At 41.7% G+C, this 19,184-nt stretch overlaps 3 protein-coding genes across 3 annotated transcripts in view; 1 reads left to right on the top strand and 2 right to left on the bottom strand.

Moving 5' to 3' along the window:
• The window catches only part of dhrs12la (dehydrogenase/reductase 12-like a), a 10,564-nt gene extending 2,363 nt beyond the window's left edge, over positions 1–8,201 (bottom strand). The window contains exons 1-9 of the mRNA XM_069676494.1: positions 8,104–8,201; positions 5,978–6,111; positions 4,522–4,604; positions 4,323–4,418; positions 4,089–4,170; positions 3,939–4,000; positions 3,708–3,812; positions 1,592–1,682; positions 1,340–1,477 (exon numbers count right to left, since the gene is read on the bottom strand). Of these exons, the coding sequence (XP_069532595.1) occupies positions 1,340–1,477; positions 1,592–1,682; positions 3,708–3,812; positions 3,939–4,000; positions 4,089–4,170; positions 4,323–4,418; positions 4,522–4,604; positions 5,978–6,111; positions 8,104–8,159 (847 nt within the window). The 5' untranslated portion in view covers positions 8,160–8,201. The remainder of the gene's footprint in view (positions 1–1,339; positions 1,478–1,591; positions 1,683–3,707; positions 3,813–3,938; positions 4,001–4,088; positions 4,171–4,322; positions 4,419–4,521; positions 4,605–5,977; positions 6,112–8,103) is intronic.
• Positions 8,202–9,465: 1,264 nt separating this feature from the next.
• Positions 9,466–13,682, top strand: ap1s3a (adaptor related protein complex 1 subunit sigma 3a). Its single transcript, XM_069676626.1, has 5 exons — positions 9,466–9,576; positions 10,514–10,692; positions 12,241–12,349; positions 13,392–13,529; positions 13,624–13,682. The coding sequence occupies exons 1-5, from the start codon at positions 9,547–9,549 to the stop codon at positions 13,657–13,659; spliced, it is 492 nt and encodes a 163-aa protein (XP_069532727.1). The 5' UTR covers positions 9,466–9,546; the 3' UTR covers positions 13,660–13,682.
• A 1,323-nt stretch (positions 13,683–15,005) lies between these two features.
• scg2a (secretogranin II a) lies at positions 15,006–18,742 on the bottom strand. Its single transcript, XM_069676614.1, has 2 exons — positions 18,686–18,742; positions 15,006–17,196 (listed from the first exon to the last, which is right to left on the bottom strand). Exon 2 carries the CDS (start codon positions 17,186–17,188, stop codon positions 15,377–15,379), a length of 1,812 nt encoding a protein of 603 aa, XP_069532715.1. The 5' UTR covers positions 17,189–17,196; positions 18,686–18,742; the 3' UTR covers positions 15,006–15,376.
• Between the last annotated feature and the right edge of the window lie 442 nt (positions 18,743–19,184).

The following is a 19,184-nucleotide window of genomic DNA, read 5'->3' on the forward strand; positions in this document are numbered from 1 at the left end:
CGGGAGGGCAAGTGTTCTGGTTTCTGTTTGAACTACACTTGTAATCCAAGTAATATTGACCAATCACGTATCAGCAGGCTGCGGCGTATGCAAGAAAACCAGTCCGTGAGGTGAGCAAAAGCAGGCCGAACGTAATCCGCCGTAATGCCATCCCGGCTCCCATCAGCGTGATCTGACGACGATTTAGCTTCTTATTAACGTCTATAAACAGACATCTGCAGAAAGTTCAGCAAACAATCTGCTCTAGATCTAAAATTTTACTTGAGATACATTCCCTTGACGCTGTGTCACGAAAGCCGCTCAGTGTTCAGATTTCCCGACTTCCTCGAATGCATCAGATCGATCCGACCTCCGTTCAACAAATGAGCATTTTAATAATTTTCTTCTCCTCTTGAGGATAGACCTGACAAAGCTCGATGTTTTACTTCTTACAATTCTGCATCATGATGTTGAAATTTCGGCAAAGGTAAGACCCGTTAAGAACAAGTAAATTACAATAAAACAGTTTCTCTTTCTGTAACAATGCAGCATGCGGAAAAGGAAGTCTTGACAGGAAGTCGTTCGCCCGGCACATTCACCGGTGTCCCCCCGGGCTATATCGTATCATGCTAAAGCCGACGGGATCCGAGATTGCAACTGTAGTAAATATTACGTTGCTGACAGCTGTCACAGATTTGGCAGCTACAGCAAGTGTTGACACGAGATTAAGGGAGTGCAAACAGACAGCTTGACTGGTATTTGGAGCGCTACATGAAGGCTTATATCGCAACAAAATCCCATATGTCATCTGTTAGCACTACAGCATGTCTTATCTATGTCTTCACACTCTAATTACATAACTATAGTGAAAGCAGCATGTCACCCTACCTGCTTAGAATAAAAACACACCTGATATAACTGCTCGTATTACATCACAGTAAAGGCTGAATGTGTTTGTCTCTTTTGAAGTGAATCTTTCTCAAGAGCTTTCAGCCTTCTCTCGTCAAGGCCACTCGGCTCTTTGTGTGTGTGTTTGTATGTTTACACCAGAGTGCATTAGTATGTGGTCTCATAGAGGCACTGTACTCTCTGGCAGTATCTGGCACCAAAAGCAGCCCACTCCAGCTGCAATGGACACAGGCCAAACCCTCACACACACACACATACACACTGACCCACAACTGACAAACACATTATTCAGCCAATAGTGTTCCCTTCTTTTCTCCCTTCTAGCTGTGTTTTTGTCATTTTCAGGGGCCAAAATTGTCATCAAACCTTAGTTTTGTCAAACCTTTTTTCCCAAATCTCTAACAGATAAGCGGTTGAGTGAAATGGATAATTATCTTGTTTTTTAACATACCCTGGTAGAAGTGTCCACTGGGGTTTTTGGTCGAAGCCTCAGAAACAGCCAGCCAAACCACGGTGTCAGCGCCCTGCTCCGGGGTGCGCAGACTGTCCTTCATAGAGCTATGGAACTCTGGCATGGCGTTGGCCACCGCTGAGACAGAATGGGAGAGAAACAAACAAGATTTGCTTTTAGAAAGCTTTTCATTATTATGACTGAGGTATTGGTTCATTCTCTTTGTTGTGCATGTGTGTGAGCAGGCTTTACCTGGAGTGTCAACCCAGCCAGGATGCATGACGGAGAAGTGGATGTTAGTGTGAGTCTTAGCCAGCTGCTCTGTCATCACCACCTGCTGCCTCTGGAAACATGCACACAACACACAAACAGAGACACAGCGAGGGGAAAAAAGGGTAAATCCGGTGTACTTAAACCTTTGCTGTGTTTTTTTTAACATATTTCTGGGTCTGAATTACAGAAGCCCGAAGCGGACATGCATCCATACATTTTATTTACTCCGTTTTCCCACGATAACAAGTTATTTCTGGTCGTTGTCTTGAGATCTCAACTTATTTTTCCGGCTATCTCGGGATATCAACGCTGGTTTTCTCGTGATACGGTGGTGCAGAGTCGTAATCTCGTGATAAATAAGTTAAATAAGTTGTCACAGGAAAACTGAGTAAATAAAATACGTGGCTGCATGTCCGCGAAGGACGCTATGGTTACAAAAAGTTTAGCACCTTTTTTACGTGAATGTAAGACCAAAGCATGATTAACACGGCTCTCTTCAAAGCTGCCACACTCCATTGACCATAACAGTAATATTACCACCAGGACATTGGAAAGGCTTATCCACTGCTGCCTTTTTGTGTGTTACTCAATTTACATTGTAACACAAACCAACAGCAGATGGAGGTAGAGTTAGACCAGCAACTCCAGTGTTCTGCATGGTAAAAACACTGCTTTTGTCACCTGTTACCTTGAGAAGTAGGGATCTTTTCTGTAAAGTTGTAATAATAACAATCTGAGCCTGTCAGTGGCAAAAACAAGCACTGTCAGAGGATGTGCTGTTTCTGGGTGCATTGAAAGATTACTTTGCAAACAATGCTTTACAGATCTAGAACTTCTTGTACCTATTACTTATTTAGACCCCAAAGTTTGTAAAAATAAGATATGATAAGATGAGATAGAACGTTATTTATCCCGAAGGAAACTCTCGTGCCAGACTGCTCCATAGTTACCGTACAACATTAAAAAAATACTCAAAATAAGTTAAATATACGATATAAAGTGTATAGAGGTTAAATGCCAAGAGACAGTGCCCAATTTAAAAACAATAGTACAAAAAGATATTTACAGAATTAAGCTTTTAGTAACAACATTGAGAGTTGTATTTGCAGTGATTACATACGTTGGCCAACAAGGGCAATAGCGCTGCAAGAGCCCAAAAGATTTCCATTAGAAGAAACAGACGGACAAATGCAACGATGGAAACGTGTTGCAAAGGAAAAAAACGCACTACTGATTAGCCTGTCCTCAAACTCAGCTCTGTTGGTCTCTGACTGTGTGGTAGCGGCCCGACCGTGGCCTGATAGTTAACACCAATGCTTTACCGTACTCAGAGACCGATACCGGACAGAGTCATCATTAAGCACCGCTAGCTGTAACAGAAGTTACACTTAGCAGCTGTTACTTTAGCAAAGCTATCTGTTGATCGGGAGCCATTTCTCAACAAACACTCCGCTCGAGCAGCGTCTAACATTACAAAGTCTCATAATTAATAATTTCACTGTCTCGCCTCCCTGTCTCTCCCGTTAATAATAGACCCGTTACACTGAGCGCCCCCTACAGGCCTGGAGCACTTCCACTGTGATGTTTTCTTGTGATGTGAAGTTCACAGCGTTTTTTCTTTTGCGTGTTTTCTGGGTTTGTGTGTGTTTTTCGTTTTTTTGCAGCGCGTTTGATGTTCATGCATTTGTTTCGGCTTTTTGCAGCACGTTTATTTCATTTGCATCGTCGTTGGATTTGTTTTGGACATTTGCACGTGTTTTTGAATTTACATTGCTTCTGAATTTGCAGCCTGTTTCTTCTAATGGAAATCAATGGGCCCTTGCAGCACGATTGCCCTCGTCAGCCATCGTAATAATAAGAAGTAATGAAAAACATATATTGCACAGGATGATGAAAGTTGTAAAGACTGCATTTATCTACCCTGTATTTTATTCATATAGCATACACTTCCAGACTGATCACACTATTCTAGGCTTTTCTTTCCTTAATATATTAAATATATTCTTTAATATATTTCTTTAATAATATATCAGAGAAATTAAAGCTCGACAGTCCATCAGTCTTCATCTTATTGTGTTTCAGATTCAGTTCCTACTTTGTGCTGGGCGTAGACCATGGTGCCGTCGAAGCGGCCTCTCTCAGACTGCAGGTTTCCTGTCCGCAGCTTCTGCACCAACATCCCCCCTGATGACACCGTGATCTAAATATTGCCAGTTGGAAACATGGGTGTGAGGGGGTGGAAGACAGAGCCAGGGTTGATATAGGCATGATATCATGATATATATGATATAACTGGTGTGAGGTGAGATGAACTGATGAGACTCACCACTCTGGGATCTGCGCTTTTCTCCAGCAAGGGGATGAGACTCTTGGTGAGGATGTAAACCCCTAGTGGAAAAAAAGGCATAACTACTACCATCCTTTCTTTCAGTCAACATTTTCTTCAGTCTTTGCTCACTCTTGACCTTTCACTCACCAAGGACGTTGGTGGCGAAGCTCTTCTCGAGCCCCTCGGTGTTCACATCCCTCTGACTCATGATGGCGCCGGCGTTATTGATCTGTAGAGATTACAACTAATGAGACAATCATTTTTATAACTTGCACTGACCCTAAACAAATATAAGAGGACAATATAAGAAAAGTAAAAAAACAGACAGTGATATCTTTGTCAACAGTAAATTACACAACACAGGCAATTCGAGGCACTCACCAGTACATTGAGGGCCTTGTACTTTCTCTTGAAGCCTTCAGCAAACTCCCAGACCTTCTTGGTCTCAGACAGGTCCAGGATGTGGACATAGACCTCCTGTAATGACACCAGCCAGTCACTATGAGGAACAATGTCACGTGGTGGGAACCAGAGTCTCCTGTGTTATTTAAAATGTTTTGAGAAGTGAGTCAGACAGTACTTTGTTTCCCGTCTCCTTGACAATATCAGCCCTCGCCTCCTCTGCCTTGTCCTTGTTTCTGCACACCATGTGGATTGTTCCACCTGTAACAGAGACAGCATAAACATTAGAGCCTTTGTCCAATAACGCTGTTTTTTTTTTTATTGCACTGACAGCGCCTATTTTCTGTGCAACAGTGTTGTGACGTTCATGAACGTCTCTTTGGTGCAAACAACGGGAACCGAGTGGTAGGTTCACTGTCCACCCTAGATCCACTCCCCTTCATGCCGAATTACCACAGGCAGCTTTTTTCATTATAACCCTCTGTCGATTTTGTTGTGTTTTTTTTTGACATCTCATACAGAGATGTGTCATAAATTATTGGCGCATCAATGACGTTGATTAATTGATCCTACATTCTTCTGCTGTTTCCTTTTCAATTTTAAAAGCCCGGAATTTTAAATAGAGAATATAGTGCAGGCACGTTGGCAAGTCTGACCACTCTCTCACCTCGGATCTTATGGCTCCGTTCCTTTCCGAGATCTGGCTCCCTTCAAAGAGCCGTAACTCCCAACACTACTATACAAAACCAATGCATTTCAGCGCTCGGCAAAAAAACGCCCTCAGCGTCAGCTCTCAGTTGAAAATATTTCAACTTTTGGTTTCTTTAATGCAGTGTTATGACCAAGTCATCTTTGCTCAAGTCCCAAGTAAGTCTCAAGTCAAGTCAAGTCCCGAGTCAAGTCACTTTTTTTCCACCCAAGATGCAGCACTCTTACCTGTAGTATCCGGTCTTTATAAAGAGAAAAGACAAGGTGTTAGCAGCTCGTCTAATAATGATATTATTGGCCAATTTATATAGCCTGTTCAAAAAGTATGACAATGAATTGTATCTATATTATCTCGGCACAGACGCAGCCATGATGATGGTCTGCTCTGAGACCGTATCGAGTAGTAACGAGCTGATGAGGCTTCTCTGTGAGGGCTTTGGTGTTGCGTGTTGCCATAGCGAGGAGTTTGACTGACAGCCAGTCATCCAATCATGACAATCACATACCGGGGAGCTTTTTGATTCGTCCAATCATGATCCCAGTTTGGCTTAGACAGAAACTTGACAACATTGAATTTTGTCGTTTTATATTTAACAGCTAACATTCAAACTTATGAACACACACAAGTCATCCGAGTCATCATGCCTCAAGTCAAGTCAAGTCTCAAGTCATCAAAACAGTGACTCGAGTCGACTTGAGTCCAAGTCACCAAGTCTCAAGTCCACATCTCTGCTCTAATGTAAGTAATTGACACCAAGACTTTTTTCTGCAGAGTTTCAGCTGGACCGAAAATAGAACAGTGACACATCTCCTAACTATTTGCACCACTACTGCTATCATTACTCGTCCTATTAATAGTAACAATAACAATTCATGAGTCATGATAATCTTCATATGAGTAGATTTAATGACAGTTTTACTGGTACCTTTCTTGGCAATTGCCATGGCAGTGGCTTTCCCAATGCCACTGTTGGCTCCTGTTATCATGAAGGCGCGTCCAGCCATGGACACCTCCAGGTCCTTCTCCACAAACCTCTTGGAGGCCGACAGGAAGGCATTCCTACCAGAAATAAACACATACTGTATCATAATCCTGTTGAGGATCTGCACACCTGTATTTCATCCACTGTATATGTGTGCCTCAGGGGTCAGGATGAGGCTAGGTTTAGAGTTTAAAGGGGACGAAATTAATTAATTGAAATAAAAATAGGCCTGTATGAAAAAGTGTGTGTGTGTGTGTGTGTGTGTGTGTTTAGGTCAGAGAAGGTCAGTGTTTGAGGTCAGTCTGGTCACTGTACGCCTCCTAACAGCTTTACTGTACAGACACAATGAAGACGACAGTGTGCCTGGCATCATCTCTGAAGAGAAGGGCTTTGGGGTGAGACTACAGAGGGTCACAACAGGATCGGTGTGTGTCTGGGTGTGTGTGTGTGTGTGTGTGGTGGCACCAAGGTCTTCAATCGCCCCCTTTGTCATAAAAGCCATTGTTGAGGGTTGCTGAAGGGGGGGATAAAAGGGACAGGGAGGGGGGTAAACTGAGGCTAAATGCCCGCTCTGTTTGATGGTGTCATGCAGAGAGCCATTAGTGCAGGGTCAGAGCGGGCTGCCGGGCAGCTCGACGGGAGTAAAGATAACACAGAACAATGGGGAGAAGGGAAACAATCACAAAAGCACCTCTTCACACAACTTGGCTGACTGCATTGTGGTGAGGAAAGGCGCCTTCGGGCTGCAATAGATCAGATAGGACTGATGGAGCATTTAAGGACCCGTTGTGGTCTTACATGGCTCCTGCTGAGTCACTGACAGCTGTAATCAATTAATAAATCAATGATACTCAAAGCTCTACAGATCTGTTCAGTGATGAAGTGATACTCCTTCTGCATGTTCTTTGCAGAAGTTATAAAATCATTAATTAAAATGTAAAAAACTGTGGAGAAAGCCCAAAAAGTACGTCTTTAAATTGCTCCCTTTGTCCAACCGACCATCAACAACAAAAAAGTCCATTAACTGTTAATAATGAAGAAGAAAAGCAGTAAATCTTCACATTTTAAAACTTAAACAGCAAATATTTGAGGTTTCTGCTTGAAAGCTCACTGAAACGATTAATCATAAATGTTGAAGCTGAACTTGAGTAAATTATGAATCGTTGCAGCTAGAAGGTTGGTCATCTAAAGCCCTTTGTCAGAGATCATATACTGTACGTTATCTCTCTCAAAGATCCAGTCAGATCTAACCAACCCGGATAAGACAATAACTCAATGAGCCTATATATTTCAGGCAAATCTAACTTTAACACTAACTGCAAATAGCAAAAAAAAATGCCCTAAAATATTAAATAATGCTTAAGACACCTTGTTTAGATTTTCAGTTTACGATATCAAACAAAGAAAACAAGCAAATCTTCACATTTGGAATCATCTGGTGTGAGAAAAGACTTGGCATTTCTGCAGGATAAAATGTCCTATACAACTGATTATTGACTGAATATTATCAAAATAGTTTGCTCATCTTTTGCTCGACAAATTGATCCAACTCAGTTCTATGTATCATGATAACATTTCATTAAAAAACAAAAAAACTGAAGTCTTTAAATGAACTTTGCTGGTATAAATGTGTAATTTGAAATTAGGAGAAGCACAACTTATTGAACAAGAGATTTAAAACTCAAATTAAAATGTAAAGCCTATATTGTCAATTTTGCAATAATCAGGTTAGATTACATAATTTTAGGTGTTAAAATTACACATTTATAATAACATAAGAATACAATCATAAGGCCAAGAGCCTGAATTACATTTGCTAAAATTATTTGATCTTTACATTTTCTAACTTGGTACATGGATTGTACATAGTATATGATGAGTTACAGAAGCATTATTTACATCTGTTCCAGCTAAGTTATTACTCTGTACTGATGTGAAATAATACCTAGATTGTTCCTACACACAATGACACAAAGACACACGCACAAACTGGGGTGGATGCACACAGTTCACAGCAGTAGTTCACAGTGTCATCTCAGCAGCATACAGGCTACATCAAGGCATCTTACCTGGTGAACTCGGTCACTCCCTTCAGGAACCAGGCGGAGTTGCGGTACAGAGACATGCTGTTGCTCTGGAAGCCTCTCGGTGTGCTCAGCTCTCTCCTCCGCTTTTAGCCTGGACCAAAAACCACGTGTAGATCCAATGAATTTACATCAGTGGACCGGCAAAAAAACACTCCCCCAGCCACCCAGCGGTAGGACGGAAGCCTGCATGGCTAATTTATTTTCCAAACATACATACCATTGTCCAGTAATTGATAACCAACTATTTGCACTAATTATGACCTTGACGCTGAAATATCATTGAAGAGAGACTATTCCAGTCCTGGCAACACCTGGAAATTGATTTAAATGACCAAATATCCTGGAAATAATTTAGGTTATGTTTTTTGTTTGAAACCTGACTGTTGGTAGAATAAGCTGTGCGGTATGGCTGGTTTGTTCTCACCTGGCATGTAATGTCTCCTCCTAGTGGTGGCTGTATTTTTAAACCCATAGCGTTTCTGAGTTTTGACCCTTTGATGTTGCTGTACCTGGTCAGTGTGCAGTATTGAAGCAGCAGATTGTTAGCAATGTGAAGTCAGTAGCTAACATGTTATATTCCTGTAAGTATGAGCACACGTCATTTTATGTTAAGCATGTGAAGATTGTTTGTTTAGATAATATTAGCGCGATCGGCACAACTAAAGCACCGGATCTTTTGACTTAAAATTACTGGATGACATTTTCTAATGTCAGCTAGCCGGTAGCACAAGTTTGCTGCCTCAGCTCCAGTCTAGGCTCCCAGAGCTGTCACATTCTGAAAGCTGAAAGATGATAGAAAAGTATGACACTTGATTTTTACATTATATTTTTTTTCTTCAATATATTGCTATGTTCTTTCAGGTGTATCTTGGATGGATGTAGGCTTAATGAACGACTTCGACCCGCCATTCTGCCTCCGTGCATTTTATTGAGAAGACGAACACAACATTGGTGTAAAAGTGGTTTGAGACACTTCATCATGAACCCTGAATCATCAAAAAAAGAAGGAATAAAACTGGGGTTAAATGTGTCAGTACTAGGCCTACAGGTAAATTATATGACCGTTTGAGACCAAGTGCTGTCCTGTACTGTCAAGAAAAACTCCTGGACAATGTCCTGGAAAGTATTTCTTAAAAAGAGAAATCACCTAATATTATTGTGCCTAATGAAGTGGCCGGTGACTGTATATTCCTACAGGCGCTTACAGCACTGCACCTGTCTGTATTTGTGCAGTTTGCGCTGGGGTTCCTCTGCAGCCAATCAGCGCCTTGGGCGCGGCTCTGACAGGAGAAGGTGTCAACGCACTGATTTCTGGGAAGATCAACAATGTCGGCGCATCTCAAAACGCACAAGTAAGAGTAAAGAAGCACCTGAGGATCCTAGTTATAGAGAAGGGTAATCAGGAACCAAAAGGATTTAAATTGTATGACTTTCCCGGACATCTGTGACAAAATGGTGAGTATCCGAGCTTATTGCAGTAGTTTGATCCGTGCACATACAATAAACAGTCAAGTGAATTGCGATGTGTCCTCTAATTGCTTCTGGTCAAAACCATAAAGGCAGACGTGATTATATTCTTTCTAAATGCAAATCAATTTGGTAGCTACTTTCTTGATCAAAGGTCAGAAAATACTCTCCTTAGTTTCGATATGGCACTCTATTTCTCAAGGAGTCCGACACCTGGAAAATACAGCAGGAAAAAAATGCAAATTCATCACATTGCATTAAGAACATAAGTCGCAGTGAAAAGTAGCTTTAGCCTTAAAAAAAAGCATGTGTCTGACAGTGAAATTCATGCAAATCTCCAACGATGTCAGCAGACGTTTAAATGTGCTTTTTGTGGTTTGAACAATAATATTTAACAATATAATTAAAATGAAACGCTAGTTTGACACAGAAATATAAATTTGGAGTATTTGAACTTGTGTCATTCTTCTTCCTCGTCCAGCAGACTGTTGTGTTACACCTTTTCTTCCTTACTCCAAATGCCAGGCTTTATCTCAGTCCAGGCACAGGCAGTTCTGCTTGCAGCTGCACCTGAGGGCAAAGAGCTCTCATTAATTGCCCTTGCACAACACACACAGACATTGTATTTTTCTGCACTCAATTGCACTCAAAGGTGACATAGATGTGTTCTGCAGGTGATCTTCAATCTCATTTCTAGTTGTGAAATCTTATTACAGTTTAGTGCAACAGCTCACGTACAGGTGCTTTTGTTTTTGTAGCAGGCTGTATTTGCACATTGGTTCCTTTGTTTTCCTTGTTGACAAACTACAGTTCACATTAATTAAATAAGCTCCTCATATTTTGTAATTTAAGAGAATTTACTGCAGTTATTCTTTAAAAATTGACTAAAATGTAATTGTTTTTGCCCCTCTTCTGCCCTCTCCAGATGCACTTCCTGTTATTGTTTAGCCGGCAGGGGAAGCTACGACTGCAGAAATGGTTCACAACATTCACAGACAGGGAGAAGAAGAAGGTGATCCGGGACATGACGATGTTAGTATTGGCCCGTCCACCACGCTCCTGCAATTTCATCCAGTGGAGGGACCTCAAGATCGTTTACAAGAGGTGCCTACGAGAGACACAGCTGCTTTTTCATTTCTGTTATACACAATTACTATTTTCTCTGTGTTTTGTCATCAGCGGTGTTTTCCTAGCAGGTGCAGGATTTGGTGTTAAGCAATACACCTTGACTCTACTTCATGCTTGTGTGTAATCTTTACTTACACAAAGGGAAAAGACCCACCCATTGTAAACAAAGGGTTAACAAGACCTGGCTATAGTAAAGGGGGAGTTAAGCACACAGAGCACGACCTATATCACTGACGGGACCCTGATAGTGATGGTGCAACACAGCTCTTATCCTCTCATGGTTTTTCACCTCCTTCGGTCCCAGGGACAACCAGGAAGTGGACAAAAATAACAGGATTACCTCACAGTATAACTAATATACTATATAATAACGTTAAAAGTAGTTGCAATACATAGAACCTTTATGGAGCATTTATTATGGTACATATTGTGCAGAGAAAATAACAATAAAACCATTGAGCAAAAGAACACATCAAAAATGAACACGTGTAGACTCATTTATAAACATTATTCCTTTTCTGTGAAATATGTTTAATGCAAGGATTTCCACACAAACAAACACAATAAGGATACAACTCTTCCTTTGTGCAGTGCCGTAGTTTTCATTGTAACATTGGTGGGGACAACAACTTTTTAAATTTATTTAATTTACATTTTTTCTAGCAAGATTTAAAATATGATTATTCATGTCATTATATTTCCTAGTAGTCTCGGAGTAGTTTAGTTGACTGCTTCATCTGCACTGTCCCTGACTTATGAAAGAATTATTCACAAACAAATTATTATTGTTTCATTATTGCTTGAAACTGAAACTCTTTAGAATCTCTGTGTCTTTTTCTCCAACCCAGTAACTTGTGTTTGTAGCAGTAAATAGGTTTTATCCCTATTTTATTCATTAATTACAGAATCAAAAATACTTTATTAATCACCGGGGGGGGGGGGGGGATTAAATGCTGAGTAGTGGATCAATGGTGATTTAAATATAATTGCCAGAATAAAGTTAAATGCAAAAATAAAGTTGAATACAAAATAAGAGTTATGATGCAAAAGAAGTTATATACATAAGAGTTATTTACAAATGAACAGTACAGGCAGTATTTATGTCATTTTATGTACAGTAAGAGTTCAGTGCACAGTTTAAAGTGGGTGTCTGTGTGTCAGACACTCAGAGGGAGGAGTTGTAGAGTTTGATGGCCACAGGCCCGAATTACTTCCTGTGGCGTTCTGTGGTGCATCTTGGGGGAATGAGTCTTTGACTGAACATGCTCCCGTGCTTAATTATAATGGATAAACGTAACTTTTGATACCGCACGCTTTGATGATGACGTGTTTTCATTTCAAATGTCCCACCGTAACCAAAGGCATTCGGGCAGCGATGTTATTTAATATTAGTATACAATTTAAATGAACTGCACTCCCTGCACACAATTCAGTAATTTCTGTATATTGGTAGGGATGTGTTCCTACCATCCTTACCCAATTCTGTGCCCTTGCCTTTGTGACCTTCCTCCTCTTCAACTGCAGGTATGCCAGTCTGTATTTCTGTGCCGGTCTGGATGCCCAGGATAACGAGCTACTGAGCCTTGAAGTGCTGCACAGATATGTCGAGTTGTTGGATAAATACTTTGGAAACGTGAGTGGTACATACGCAAAATTGTTTCTGTCATCCTCCAGTGCAGAAGAAGCAATTTAAGTGCCATGATACTCTATTAATCGGTTTTATACTGCAATAAACATGTACCAGGAAGCAACAGCCGGAAACCCATCCAATCAAGGCAGATGGCTGTTCAACATGAGCCTGGTTCTGCTCGAGGTTTCTGCCCTTTAAAAGGAAGTTTTACTGCCACTGTGCCAAATGTTGTTAAGTGCTGCTCATGGTGGATTCATGTTGAGTCTCTCTTTTAATCTTAAACAGGCTGCAGAAGTTTAAAGTCACATTTAGAGATATGAACACTTCCAGGTGTTCTCAGATCCTCAGACAGACGGTTGCTGCTAAAAAATGCCTCGTCCTAACGGGCTGTACTTGTTCAAACACTGTAAACATCTTAATGTATTTACACGGAGTTGTCCATTTTTTTATGACTGCATGAAACGACACGGTAAGATAGCAGCGATAGATGCGCTCTTTGAAGTCCATCATCAAGAGGGGCATCATCGGTAGATTGTAGTTTTTACACGGCAGAACCATGTAACATCCACCATGTAACATCCACCTAGTGTAAGTCGGATTCTCTGGCTGTCCTTTCCTTTCTCCTTTTAAATTCTCCTCACACCTTTCCTTGACCTCATGGCCATTGAGGTCAAGGAAAAATGGTTAGGAAAAGACATAAGTGGTCATTTTTTCGACCTAGTTCCCCTGCCTCTGCATATAGACATTTTATTGTGCTCTTTACCTGTCTGACTCCCCCTGGTGTCCATAAGGTGCCACTGCTCCAGATCCCCTTCAACTCCACGCAGCTTATTTTGATTTACAAAACAAAGCAGGGTGAAAAAATATGCAGTTCTAAAAGACCTCAAAGAACTTTCTATATGCTTTATAATATTTATTTGTTGCCTTGTTAAATAAATCACCAAAAAAAGGGTTTATCATTTTCTCTCAAAGATGAAATCACCCCGGTGATCAAGGGAGTCTAAATCATCTCTGGTCTAACGGATGGTGTGATATTCTGTTCCAGGTTTGTGAGTTGGACATCATTTTCAACTTTGAGAAGGCGTACTTCATCCTGGACGAGTTTCTGATAGGAGGAGAAGTTCTAGAAACATCCAAGGCAGCTGTGGGTGTATCTATCGAGGAGGCTGACACACTCCAAGAGGTACTTGGAGGGCCAGTTTAAACGCCTTTAAGCAAATGTAGGTTTTCTTATTACTCATATGACATGTCGTCTTTTATCTCTGCTCTTATGTCAGACGATGGAGGAATACATGAGCAAACCTGCGTACTGAGCCAAGAGAAGTGAAGATGTCCCACATTTCAAGACTTGAAGATTTATTTCTCCGAAACTAAGAATGACTCAGAAGCATAATGTCACACTTTTAATTAAAGGTATAATAAGTAGGATTTACCTAGCAAAATAAAATATAGACTTTTACAAATATAATATAATATAAATCATCACTTATGGGCCTCTATACATGTGTGTTGGTGAGTGTGTGTGCAGAGCCTTGTGAGACCCTTCCCTCTGCATCTGTTCAGTTGTTTTGCTTTGCACGGGACGTTTTCAGGAGGGGCGCTGTTGTGGTTCCCCGAGCCAATCACAGCGTATAGGTGAGTGTGGGAGCGGTTCAAATTAGCAACTGGCAGTGTTATGACCAAGTCATCTTTGCTCAAGTCCCAAGTAAGTCTCAAGTCATTTTTTCATGGGCAAGTCAAGTCGAGTCCTTAGTTAAGGCAAGCCAAGTCACGTTTTTTCCACCCAAGATTCAGCACTCTTACCTGTAGTATCCGGTCTTTATAAAGAGAAAAGACAAGGTGTTAGTAGCTCATCTAATAATGATATTATTGGCCAATGTATATAACCTGTTCAAAAAGTATGACAGTGAATTGTATCTGTATTATCTTAGCACAGACGCAGCCATGATGACGGTCTGGTCTGAGACTGTATTGAGTAGTAACGAGTACGACTAATATGGCTTCTCTTTGGGGAAAAACATCAGGTAGCGGGGGTATTACACGTTGAGTGTTGCCATGGCGAGGAGTTTGACTGACAGCCAGTCATCCAATCATGACAATCACATATGGGGGCGCTTTCGTCCAATCATGAGTCCCAGTTTGTGCTGCTTTCATACTCGATAGCTAGACAGAAACTTGACAACATTGAATTTTATCATTTTATAAGAGCTACGCAGAGATGGCCTTCTTTCTGTTGGACAGGTAGGTGCCTCAAACCGGGTAGGACAAGCTAACCGGCGCTTAGCATGCTAGCTCAACGGTAACCGCCGGTTAGCATGCTAGCCCAAAGGTAACAGTGATGCCGTCGGTGGTAGCTCGGCGGGGTGGGCGTGTTCTCGCACGAAAGAGTGAGAGTGAGCTTCTGGTGATGAAGAGCCCAGGAGGAGGGTCCCAGTTTGAATGTGTTGTTGACAAAATGCAAGGAGTGATCCTACCTATTATACCTTCAAGTTATAAAGAATTGTTTGCATTTACAAGTGCCTCATATTTGAAAAAACAAACAGTTTTATCACTGAAAATAGTCTTTTTCTAAATGCATTTTTTCATGTTTTTGTAATCTTTATACTCAAATTGATGCACTTTGTGATAGTATGTAAATGAAGAAACACTACACAATAAGGAAAAAATAAAGTCAATGCTTTATTAACCTCAGGTATGTCACATATGACCACATTTAAGAAAGAATTACCAAAAAACACAAGTGAATCTACGGGATCCAACACTGATTTTGTGAGTGTGTGCGTTGTTGAAATGTAAGGCTGGTGAGTCACATGTACTGTTTTTTTTTTGTGTTGTTGAGCAACAAACTCATATCAAAAAAAGCATCAATTGAATGTCTGAACACTCGTATTTCTGCTAATAAATAAGAACTTTTGTAAAACTACAGAATAACTAAAGCTGACATGTTTTATTCTTCAAAATACTTTATTTTCACCTTCTCCCTCCACCAAAACAATATATATATATATCTATGCATATGTATTTACAGCCTTATTTATATTCCCTGGCAGTTTTGGCATCACTTTCTTCTGTTTCTGGGTTCAGGGAGCTCAACAATTTCATCAGCGCCTCATTATCAAAGCCTTCCTTTTCATCATCTTCAGTCTGTCTCTTTTCATTTGAGTTTTTATCCAAGTCCATTTGATCAAAATAGTCCTGTAACGCCTGCTCAAAAGAGCCCGTCGTGCTCTGTCCAGCCTCGTCCCGCTTTTGGCTCTGCTTATTGTTTTTGCTGTACACGGGGTTTGGATACTGTGCCAGCATCTGAGCTGCTAAATACGCTGCCAGTCCATCCTCGTCCACGGTGTCGTCATAGTCGTCCTTTAATGTCCCGGGGAGAAAGCGCTGCGTGGGAGCGGATTCCCCCGAACGCCCTGCAGGCTGAGTGTGAAGTCGTGACAGCAGGGTTTTGTACTGCTTCCTGACAGGAGCTGGATCCTCCACGGCCCCTAACCCCAGGATGTTCAGGATCTCCTCCGTTCTCAGCTCCTCTGCGTTTTTTTGTCTCTCAGGAAAGTGTCTGCTGTAAAATTTAGCTTCAGGCACCTTGTGCGTCTTCTTTAGGGACATCTGAGAGAGCTTGTTTTCTGTTCTAGTTAATTCATTCTTTCTTGAATTCTTGAAGTCTTTATTTTCCCCACTTCTGAGCATGTCCACCAGGTCCTCAGGTGGGATCTGGTATTTTTGGGAGATCTGAATGAGTTGATAGATGGCTCGTGGATCTATGTTGTCTCTATACTGTGTCTGAGCTGCTCTCCTCTTCTCCTCCTCTTCCTCTATCTCTCGTTTCTGTTGTTCTTCCTCTGTTTTCTCCAGCACCTTCAGGAGGTAATAGTCCACCAGGTTGGCAACATCATCCGGATCTTTTGACCTCTTGACTGGGTAGCTTTCATCCTCCTCCTCCTCCTCATCATCATCCACATCTTCATCGTTGTCGTCCACATAATCAAGCCCTCTGTTTGCCTCGTGTTTGTCGTCCCTCTCCTCTTCCTCCTCCTCCGCTTCCTCTTCCTGTTCTTGCAGCGGTCCCCAGTCTGCGAGATCCACATTCCTTACATTAAACATATCATCATCTTCCTCCTCATCATCCTCCTCTTCATCATCCTCATCTTGGCGCTTATGCATGGGCTTCACACTCGTCAGCTTGTCCAGTTCGTCAAAAACGGACTGCAGGGTCGCCAGATTTTGAGGCGTATACTTCTCCTCCACGTTCTCGTTGGTACGCTTAAAGGGGCTCTCATGCTCCCTTTCTTCATCCTCACCTCCCTCACCCTCTTCCTCATCCTCAAACATGAGCGGCAGCTTCCTGTGAGGTCTGATGCCACGTTGCTTCTGCTGCATGCCGGGGTGAAGTGAAGTCGGTCTGGAGGCCTTTTCTGTTTGTTGAAGGGTGCTGAGCACAGCCTGGAGCAGCTCTTCGCTTTTATCCTCCCTCCCTTCGTCCTCCTCCTCTTCCTCCCCCTCTTCATTGCTCTGAGTAGGGTTAGAAGCCAACCTCAGCATGGCACGCAGCTTCTCAACGTCATCCATGTGGCTGGGGTTGTACCCTGCAGAGTGCTGCTGGGAGTCCATGCCAGTTCTTTGTCGGAGGTTTTCGATGTACTCCAAAGCTTTGAGCATGTCGGCGTTGGGAGCCTGGTGGACATTTCCTCTCTGCGAGTCACTTCCTGTCAGTCTGTGCTCTCTGAGGGAGGCTCCCTGAACGGCGCCGGAGGAACTGAGGTAGAGGTGCATTAAGAGGAGGTTGGCTACACAGATGAGCACAGGCCTGCCCGAGGTGGAGGTCTTGGGGAGGGATGGCATGGTGACACCTGCAGGGGAAGACAAAGACGCACACGTCAACACTGACCTTTACACGTTGAGCTAACAGGTTCACAACGGTTTCCGCTCTGGCATTTCTGAAATGTCTTTGCCTCTTATCATCACTTTAAATGTCTGGTCTGATGATAACATCACAGAGCAGAGAGATACCTCATGTTTCTTAACAGACTGATCTTTTTATGCTTGTATAGCGCTCTCCAATGTGTTCATTCAACTCTTTTATACGTATTAAACTTAAATCTTATTCCATATTTTAGCTGTTATTACTTTATTTGTCGTCTGTATGCAGTTATGCTTCATGATTTTTATATACAAGCTGCCCCCTTGTGGGATTAATTACATTGTTTGATTGATTTTAAGACAGAAGATCAGGGTTAAAATCCAATCTATGACTTTTGCACATGTGAACTAGCCCAAATACCTGGATTTATTTCTATTGAAAATCTACATTTCCTGTCCTTATTTTTTGCACTACTGCTTTGTGTTTTAATTCTTTTGATTCTTTACTTTCCTCATGTATCACGCAGCTCTTACAGTTTACATAAAAGCTAAACAGATGCAGCAGTAAAAAAAAAAAGATCAATGAGTAATAAAAATAATCTGCTTGTGGTGTATTAAAGGGATGAGCGTTTGTATCCCTCCTCCGTTCCGCTGCCTGTTGCTGCTGTTTGAAGATCACTTGGACTCCTGCCGCCTGTGTGCCAGCAGCAGTAATAGCAGCGGCATGCAGCTCTCGTGCAAATCTCATTAGTCGTCAAATTGCTGCTCTCCGTGAGTCACGGCCCCGTTGTCAAGGTAACCCGGTAAGGCTGATGTTCCCATGGAGCCTCTCCATTAACCAGCGGAACACATTAAAATCTAATTATTGCTTTTCCCCACCTTTTACTCAAGTTAAACATTTTTCTTCACATCATTCTTTTAAAAGAAATCCCGCTAATGAGGGATATCGTCTAATTTGTTGCGTTTGAAACATTGCTGCTAAATCGGCTACGAAAAAACAATGTTTATTTTATTTTTAAAAAAGGATGCAAATGCGTGCAAAATTAAGATTAAGTATTTTAATTTGACTTTTCCCGTATATGACTCAAAAAATAACAATGCAAAACAGACCCGAAGCTACGATGCAACGCATTGATGTCATTTGGACGTATACTTTATCCTTTGTTTTCGAGCCTTAGTTTTAATGCCGAACTTCACTTAGTCCTTCATAATTTTTAATTAACCCTTGACAGAAAAGTTGCACTAGCGAGCAACCGAGCAAAATCAAATCTCCACAATCTTGGCGGAATGAGAACAAAGAAACGGCGGGCAACACAAAGCAACCTCTTCGCCTCCACATATGTGGCGGTGCATCAGGTTGGCAAACAGCCTACCGCAACAAAAGCGAGCTAAAGTCGCGAAAAAGAAACCTTAATCGATAGGAAACATATCAAGAGTAGTGTAATGTGGAATACTGAATCAATAACAACCCAGTCTTACCTTTGTAATTAGTTTCTGTCGAGGCTCGTGAGTGAACTGAGCATCTCTCTGTCTGTCTCGCGGTGGGAGTCTGGTTTCAGCACCGCGGACAGCTCCTCATGCTATTAGAGGAACCACCTGACTCGTGCGTCAGAGAGCGATGACATAGGCATCACCCGCGTGCGCACATATGCACACATACACACACACACACACACACACTCGCGCGCACAGTTAATTTTTGAGTCAGCCAAACAAAACTGCTTTGCTCTTTGAATATTGGACGGAAACTAGTTTTGACCCATTAGCACATCTCAGTGGCTGCATAACGGCTTCAGCTGTAATGAATACATTCATTATGGGGCTATATTTAGCATCACTGATTTTCTAAAGGGCTGATAAAACATATTCTGTCTCGGGTTGTGTGCAAAAACGTGAAATATTACGGGATTTATAAGATTGTTTATGAAGGGGAGGTAGTGGGCAAGTGCTTGAGAATGGTGGAAATAAAGCTCGGCTA

The sequence above is a fragment of the Semicossyphus pulcher genome, unplaced genomic scaffold (assembly GCF_022749685.1).
Source record: "Semicossyphus pulcher isolate SPU_LCO1_2020_fin unplaced genomic scaffold, fSemPul1.0.p SCAF_26, whole genome shotgun sequence".
In the NCBI taxonomy this organism is placed as follows: Eukaryota; Metazoa; Chordata; class Actinopteri; order Labriformes; family Labridae; genus Semicossyphus; species Semicossyphus pulcher.